The 8,517-nt window shown below is 53.3% G+C and overlaps 1 protein-coding gene across 4 annotated transcripts in view; it reads left to right on the forward strand.

Moving 5' to 3' along the window:
• CPLX2 (complexin 2) overlaps positions 1-7,974 on the forward strand; it is a 91,112-nt gene extending 83,138 nt beyond the window's left edge. For all 4 annotated transcript variants that reach the window (XM_006047247.3, XM_006047248.3, XM_006047246.3 and 1 more), the window contains exons 2-4: positions 2,635-2,754; positions 2,900-3,075; positions 3,828-7,974. In XM_006047247.3, the coding sequence (XP_006047309.1) occupies positions 2,724-2,754; positions 2,900-3,075; positions 3,828-4,025 (405 nt within the window). In that variant the 5' untranslated portion in view covers positions 2,635-2,723 and the 3' untranslated portion in view covers positions 4,026-7,974. The remainder of the gene's footprint in view (positions 1-2,634; positions 2,755-2,899; positions 3,076-3,827) is intronic.
• The last annotated feature ends 543 nt before the right edge of the window (positions 7,975-8,517 follow it).

An 8,517-nucleotide genomic window follows, 5' to 3' on the forward strand; every position in this document is an offset into this window, starting at 1 on the left:
TAATGCTTATTGGATGAATGAGTATCTGGTGCCCAGATAAGACGCCTAGATGTCATCAGTGTTGGTGCCCATTAAAGCCCCTGGAAAGGACGAGTTCCCCCAGGGAAAGATTAGAGATGAAAAAGAGATAAGGACTGAGGTCAGAGTCCTGGAGAACTCACTTTGAAGAGACAAGAGGAAGAAAAGAAGCAGCAAATGAAGAGAGGGAAGAAGGAGCAGGAGGCGAGGAAAGAACTGAGTCACAGAAGCAAGAAAGGAGAGGGGTTTGGGGATACAGTGGGGTGGGGAGCAGTTCAAATGTTTCAGAACTGCTTCAACAGAAGAGCTGGGAAAAGGGCCCAGTAGATCATCTGACTTTGGAGAGAGACTTGCCAGATCAGCAAGTTAGGGATGAGGCAGGCACTAAAGCCCAGGTGCCCTGTGGACCAATTTGAAACATCTCAAATTAGACTCCTGCGTCCTCCACCACCACCTGGCAATTCCTTGAGCTGCATGTAAACACAGAGAAGGAACCCAAGAGTTCCTGAAATCATTTGATTATTATTCGTTTCCTGTTCTTAGAAATGCAGTCTCTTTACAATATTTTTAGTCAAATGAAAACATCTTGACTGACTGAGCTGAGCCGCCTTCAAACTCAGAATTCTGGATCAGGGTGGGTTCTCCTGCATTTCCTGGAAATCCTGTTCCTTTCTGGAGTGTCTTCATAAACATGCAGTCAGCGATGGCTGACATTAAGGAGGACCAGCCACACACCAGGCACCTGACCAGTATCTTATCTTCCCCTTCTAACATCAGTGCAGGGTTAGCCTTTAACACTCCTTCATTTTGCAGGGAACAAGCTGAAGCTTTCCCAGGGAGCCACAGCCAGTGAGGACTGGGGGTGGGGGCAGGATTTCAAACCAGGTGTGTCTGATACCAAAGTCGCTGGGGATGGATTTCAACTCCATCATGACTTTCTCCCCACAAAACAACCCATCATCAGGTGATGTGTTCACGTAGAAGTCCTCAGATGAACTTCAGGACCATTGTAGGAAAAGATCTCAGTCTGCCGATACGTCTCCTCATTTTGAAAGAAATGAGGAAAATCCATCATCAGAAAACAGCCAGTGACCTTGAACTCAACCTGGTTGTATATCCGGCCTGACTCCTCTGCCACCATTTCCTAGGACCCCTTTATCCTCCTCGCCAAGCATAAAGACCCCAAAGCCTCGGGGAGTAGGTCTGGCTTCAGTTGACCATCAGGGCACACGACACTTTGATTAGCTCATGGATGTCCCCCACCCACACCCAAGAAAGAATTTGTGGTGCATTGGCCTACGAAGGCACCAGTGAAACTGAATGATTAAAATAAAAAGAAAGAGTCTGAGAGTTAGAGCATCTGGGTTCAAATTCTCAGGGATGCAGGAAGATCAGCATAAGAAGGAGGCCAAGGGTAGAGAGAGGCTCCAGGCTACCCCTCCACTCCACCACTGCTGGAATAGCTCCATATTTGTGTTTTGCATAATGAGATTCCCATTAAGAGTTTATTTGGAGAAAATCTTCTGAGGCAAAAAAAATAACAATAAAAAATATAATAGAAACTGAAAGTTGGTGATTTAGGGAGAAGGAAAGGAGGACTAACATAAGCTGAGTGCTTACAACACCCAGTGCTTGGTACTTTAAAGGCCTAAGCCCCAAGAAGATTACCATTTCTCTAACTCCCTATGCATAATTCAAAATAAAAATCAGTATTAAGCTATAAAACAGAAAACTTACATGTATGATGCAATGAAAATAACTTATTTCTCCATTTGTCTAATTTCAGAAGCCTGGATATGTTCAATATAAGCTGGCTGTTCTCATTTTTCCACCCACCTCTGATTTGCTGGGACCCCAAATGCAAGCTCACTCCTTCTAGGGCTTGATGCAGCAACCCAGGCTGGAATTCTCTCCAGTCTCCACAGCAGCCCTGAGAAAGGAGGCACTGCCATCTCTGTCTTACAGAGGAGGAAACGGGGGCTCAAAGAGATTGGATTACTTGTGTGGCAGTCACACAGTAAATAAGGAGTTAGGGTGGCAATTAGAACCCAGCTCCACCTGCATCCAGATTCTGCACTTTCTCCAGCTTTCCTGGACCCAATCAAATTCATACAGACAAGATGAAGGCTTTAAAATATGGATCAGAAGTCATTTGACAGCATATATGTGCCTGGCACAGGGCTTCCCGATAGCTCAGCGGTAAAAAAAAAAAAAAAAAAAAAATCCACCTGCAATGCAGGAGACATAGGAACCATGGGTTGGATCCCTGGGTTAGAAAGATCCCCTGGAGGAAGAAATGACAACCCACTCCAGGATTCTTGCCTGGGAAATCCTATGGACAGAGGAGCCTGGTGGGCTGCAGTCCATGGGGTTGCAAAGAGTAACTGCACAGGACTGCGGGACTGAGCATGCTCACGCACTCATACCTTGCATGAAGCAAGTGCTCAGGAAACAGCTCCTTTCCATCCCCTTTCCCTGAAGTACCAAGCACTGGGTTTTAGGGTCTGACTGATGGTGCCTGATGCCGAACTAGAGTGAGGCGTTCCTCTGTCTGACTCCACCATCCTGCCTATGCAGAGGCCTCGCCCATCTGACCTCCAACTCCTCTTTTTGCAGGCAGCCGCATCGCCCCCAAGCCAGGCCTGCCTGGAGCGCTGCATGCAAATTCAGCTGCTGGCTAGGGCACACTAACGCGCGTTGTAGGCATGGACTTCGTCATGAAGCAGGCCCTTGGAGGTGAGGCCCTAGCCCTGCACCCCCTTCTCCCCGCCCCCCCACCCGCTCCCCACTCCCAACCCAGGTGCCTCAGTGCCCCGGGCCTCCCTATGCCAGCCTTGCCACCACGACGCCGCCCTCTTCCTTCCCCAACCCTCCCCCACAGGGGCCACCAAGGACATGGGGAAGATGCTGGGCGGAGAGGAGGAGAAGGACCCTGACGCACAGAAGAAGGAAGAGGAGCGGCAGGAGGCACTTCGGCAGCAAGAGGAGGAACGCAAGGCCAAGCACGCCCGCATGGAGGCCGAGCGTGAGAAGGTCCGGCAGCAGATACGAGACAAGGTCAGCGCCGCCCTCCTGCCCATCCTAGAGTGTAGGGGGTAAAAGAGGTGCCCCACAACCTCAGGTTTCCCTGAATCCCAGCGCTCGCCTTAGGCCTAGTTCTCTCTGAGCCTCACTCTTTTCATCAGAAAAATGCATGTCACAGAACATCCTCCCTCAAGGACCGTTTTGGAGATTAACTTAGATAGAGCACACAGTCCCGAATGCTTGCTGCTATAGGTCCAGGACCTTGTGTCCGAAATCCTGGAGACCATACAAGTTTGGAATCCAGAATTTAGATGTTTGGGGGAAGGACTACAGTGCCCCGAGCACGGTCATGCATCACTTCCGGTGGGTTTGCATCTGCCACCCGGTGCCAAACAGTTCAATGCTTGTCTGCTTGCCCTGCAGAAAAATCAAGGCTCTAAGTAGCCTTCCATCAGCTCAAGACAAGTTTTGTCACCAAAATTGGGCCCCAAGCATGTGGGAGACCCTTCAGTTTTCAGATCTTGAAAGATTTCAAACAAAAGCAGAGAAATTATCAGGGCAGGTATTTATTTTAAAAGAAACCCTATGCATCGTCTCTCTCTTGTTAAAAACCCACAGAAGACGTGCACAGTCCCACAAGGAAGATGCCCTTATGCCCATTTTACAGATGGGAGGCCCGAGGCTTAGCAAGTTCCCATGGGCTGCCCCAGCTGCACGTGCATGACCGTGAGACTCAGCTCTCTCCTTGCCCCATTCATGCTCCTCTCCACCCTTCCCCTCCCCAGTATGGGCTGAAGAAGAAGGAGGAGAAGGAAGCCGAGGAGAAGGCGGCCCTGGAGCAGCCCTGCGAGGGAAGCCTGACCCGGCCCAAGAAGGCCATCCCGGCAGGCTGCGGGGACGAGGAGGAGGAGGAGGAGGAGAGCATCCTGGACACGGTGCTCAAATACCTGCCCGGGCCGCTGCAGGACATGTTCAAGAAGTAACCGGCCCCCGCAACCCCCGGCCCCATCCACTTGTTACTTTTCTTTTCTTTTTTTTTTTTTGGTTCTTTCTTTACTTTTTATTCTGTTAAGTCTCAGTTCTGAAGGGGAAAACCTCAGTTGGCCTCTGCCCCACTTCCCCGGCCAGGGGCTCCTCCCCCTCAGCACTCCTTCATGCCCTCCTTCATCCAGGGTATCCCGCCTCCATCACCTCACTCTCAAGTTGCTTGAAAAGAAGAAGACAGCTTCTCTCCAACAGGAGGTGTTAAGCCCAAGGCGGGAGGCACTGGAGGCCCCCTCTGGAAGCCTGAGGTCTGTGCTGGTGTGGTGATGCCCATACATTCCTTCATGCGCCCCACTGCCAGGAGGACCACTGTCCCCAGCCAGCCAAAGTAATGACACATTCCAGCCCTGCCCAGCATGCTGACCTTTGGCCTCTAAATCCCTGTGGGCCTCCAGGTCAGGGCAGGGGTTGAGTGGCCTGGCTCTGAGAAAGGGAGTCAGGGTAAGTCTGGCCTGTCAGGGCCTAGCCTGAGGCTGACCTGCTCTATTGTGGCCAGGCCCGGGGCTGGGCAGGAGGCTGGGGCTCTCCTTCTTGCCTCCCTCTAATGACACCCGGTCCAGGAGCACCCCTCTGCCACCCCCACCCGAAGAGGCACAGCCCCTGCCAAGCCAGTCCCTCCACACAGATCCTCTGTGGACTTTGACTCATCTATGGAGGGACCCCAGGGTAGGGCAGCCCCTTGTCCCTCCCCCCACTCCACTTAGGTCTGGAGCCCCACTGCCAGGCTGGGCCCAGCTTGCCCAGCCAAGGGGCTGCCCAGGCCCCCAGAAAACACTTGGAGCCATTGGGCAGCGATGGCCTATGCCATGGGACTCCCCCCTTGGTGCAGCCTCGCTGCCCCCATTCTTACCCACCCCTCTTCACATTGTCCTGTTCACGGGCTTCCAGGGCTCCACAGTCCCCAGGAAGACCACTTTTGACCTTCCTGGCCAAAGCCCCAAGCTTTTGGGGAAAAGCCAGTTCCCACTTGACAGAAGGTGTCTGTTCATTCATCTCACTGGCCAAGAACAATCTCTCCTCTGGGATGTGAGACGGACATTTGTTCCCCCCACCCCAAATTTTCAAGGCCTCCTTCTCAGTCCATTGTGTGAGAACGAGGGAGTCGTGGAGCACGTGAGAGAGGAAGGTGTGTGTCCAGCTGTGCATGAATGTGCATGGCAGAGACTGTACCAGCAATTGTGTGTCCTGAGGTTATACATATAGCCCTGTGATTACAGTGTCTTGAGATTTTGTGTGTGTGTTAGTCATCATCCCTGTGTCAGAGACCCATGTATGTTAGGCAGCCTTGTATATGTATGCTTGTTTGAGGTGGTATGTATGAGTTGAGATTGTGTCATATGTGCGAACTAACCATCTCGTATGTGTGTTACAGCTTGCATGAGTTAGCTCATGTCTGCAATTGTTTTCAAAACTAGTGTATACATCAGGAGTGATAAGAACGTGTTAACTGTTGTAAAAGTACGTGTTTGAGAGAGCTGTCAGATATGCTGAGACTATTGTATGCATGTGTGTGGGCTCTGAAAAAGCAGTTGTGTGCTGGATGTGTGCTTGGGGAAAAGGAAGATAGGTAAGATGGCTGCTCTTGGACCCAAAACCACTAGTCACGGGTGGCCACATCCAACAGGAGACCTTGTCCTTGGCCTGGAGTCCTCCTGCCCTTGGGGGGTTCCTGCCTGAAGTCCTAGAAGTCCACTGAGACAGACCCAGGCAGTGCCCCAAGAAGCCATGCTGGCCCCCACCAGGGCCTACCCCAAAAGCAGGGGCCAGGGAGGGGGCGACTTGCCTGCCCCAAAGCCCCTGCCCCATTGGCCCCAGTTTGCATTCTGCAGGTTTTCCATTTTAGTGAATTTATGCTTTTATTTCAGAGACAGACATGTGTCTTCTCTGTCTGTTTCCAATAGTTAAAGCCATATCAGTTAGACTGCAATACTTTAAAGACAAGACAAAACAATCCATATGTTTAGGGAACCAGAAAAGTCCCCTGGTCTGTCCCTTCTATGGGGAGCAGGGCCTCAGCAGCTCCAGTTCCCTGGACTTGCCCTTCTCCCCTGCCCCTACCACCTCTGCTGTGCCCCTGTGTCCTGCCCCCCAGGGGCCCGTGTCTGTGCCTGTGTCTGTGATGGGGAGCCACCTTGCACCCCTGTTGTCTGCTTGTCTATTTGTGTCTGTTATCCTGGGCAGGATGGTCATTCTCAGGGGCCCCAGGGGCCTGAGGCAGAAACAGACGGGGTCCAATCTTGGGGCCCTAGACCTCCCCAACCCTGTGTATAGCTTCCACCTAGACACAGGGATGGGCCCCACGTGTTTAGAGAGGTCTCCCTCTTGACAAGGGCCCACAGACCTCAGAGGTGGTACCAAGGCACAGAGAATATGAGGTGGGCAGTGGAGACCAAGGCCCAGGGGCCTTCAGATGCACAGGGGAACCTACTCACACATGCAGGACATCCCAGGCAGGCCCAAGGAGCACCAGACACTCAGAGGGTGTCTCTCACAGTCTTCACAGCCCCTCTGCACGCCCAGAGTGGGCTCAGGGCTTTTCCCAGAGGAGAGTGCCTTCCAGGCTGTCTGGCTTCAGGCTGGTGCACATCCCAGACTCCTCCAGCCTGCTTCTGAGCTGCAGGACTAGCCATCTTTCCAGAGGAGGAGACAGGGGAAGAATTTCTGCTGAGGCATACACTTCCAGGGGATGACTCCTGGGTCCAGAGAAACATGATGACCATCGTTCCTGACACAGACCTCACTGTGGAGAGAGGCTAACATGTGACCAGAGAGGATGTCATGGGCAACACACTTGTGGGGGCACAAAATATTTGTGGGGCACTCTAGTTGGGAATGGATGGTCCCATGAAGTACATGGGGTGAGAGGGACGTGAGGCCCGCTGATGGGAGGACGCAGAGTGTATGTCACACCCAAATGGGGCAGTGTGCATGCGACACACTCAGGAGGCGGGGCAGGGAGGGAGTGACCCCACAATTCACACGCACACACACAGCACACAAGGGAGGCATCCCCTAGCTAGGAGAAAGGAAGGAGCGATCAGCGCCCATGAGTGAAAACAGAACAAGAGGCCAGGTTGCCAGGGAAGGCCTCCTCCTCTCTGTGTGCCTGGGAGCTGACCGCCGGAGAGCAGAGAATGGGCTTCTCCAGGTCCCTTGTGCCGGGCACTGGTGAGGGCTAGGGTTTCCACACAGGTACATCCTCCAATCCAGGGCCAGAAGGTGTCCTTAACTACGAAGCAGTCTCCTCCAAATGCAAGGTCAAGAGACCCTTCTGGCTGTGAGAGAGGGCGAGAGCCAGAGAGAGAGAAGGGGACAGAATAACTCCAGCTCAAGTCCCTTTCAGATGAGACAGCTGGTGAGCAAAACAGCCTCCCCACAGGCTCCTGGCTAGAGTAAAAGGGGGGCAAAGCAGCAGCCCCAGGAGCCCCTGAGCCCAGCTGGCAGGGCTGCCCACCACCACCACACCACTGCTCCATCCAGCTGGGACATGGGGACCAGCACAGGGGCTGGGGGTCAGACTGGCACTGAGGACGTGCCTCCCACAAACAGCCCCTGCTCTCCTCCCCACCCAAGTGTCCCCTATCTTCATGGAAAGAGAGTAAGAGGCACTCCTGCTGGCCCTTGGGGCGGTGGGGGCTGGGGGTCCCAGTGAGGCCTGGGCGAGGACGGCCATCCTACCTGTGTGGGGGAGCCCCTTCCCCACCTCTGTGCTGTGTCCTTGTTGCTCTGCTTCCTTTAAATGTGTCAGTGCCTGGGGGGAGGGGAGGGGCACCCCTTCACGCCCCCTGAACCTGACCAAAAGCCATGGCTGTTGCTCCCCCTTTGTATGATGCAGATGCTAAGATGTACCAAACCAACCATGACACAAAGAAAAGACCTTGTACAGTAGCTCTCGGTCTGTCTGTCCTCTTCTGTCCATCGGCACTGCCTGGGAGACGTGCGACACCAGCTGAGGTGAGGGGCCAATCCACAGAGCTGGAGCGGCCCCAGAAAACCTTCCCTTTTACCTTCACTTCTGGCCAGGACCTTGTGGCAATGAATGACTCCCAGAAACCACTGAGGCCAGAGAGGGCTGGATCCAGAGATTCAGGGCCATTCACATCCTGCCCTTCAAAGCCAGCTGGCAACCCCAGGAGCTGGTGGTTCAGTCTGACTGTAAGCCCCACACCCCATCTCTTGCCACCCTTTCTCACAAGTTCCTTGGGTGTGGCATCCTGACACAGAGACAAGTCACATCAGTTCAGTTCAGTTCAGTCGCTCAGTCGTGTACGACTCTTTGTGACTCCATGAACCACAGCATGCCAGGCCTCCCTGCCCATCACCAACTCCCGGAGCCCACCCAAATCCATGTCCATTGAATCGGTGATGCCATCCAACCATCTCACCCTCTGTCATCCCCATCTCTTCCTGCCCTCAATCTTTCCCAGCATC

This window comes from Bubalus bubalis, chromosome 11, assembly GCF_019923935.1.
Source record: "Bubalus bubalis isolate 160015118507 breed Murrah chromosome 11, NDDB_SH_1, whole genome shotgun sequence".
Classification (NCBI taxonomy): domain Eukaryota; kingdom Metazoa; phylum Chordata; class Mammalia; order Artiodactyla; family Bovidae; genus Bubalus; species Bubalus bubalis.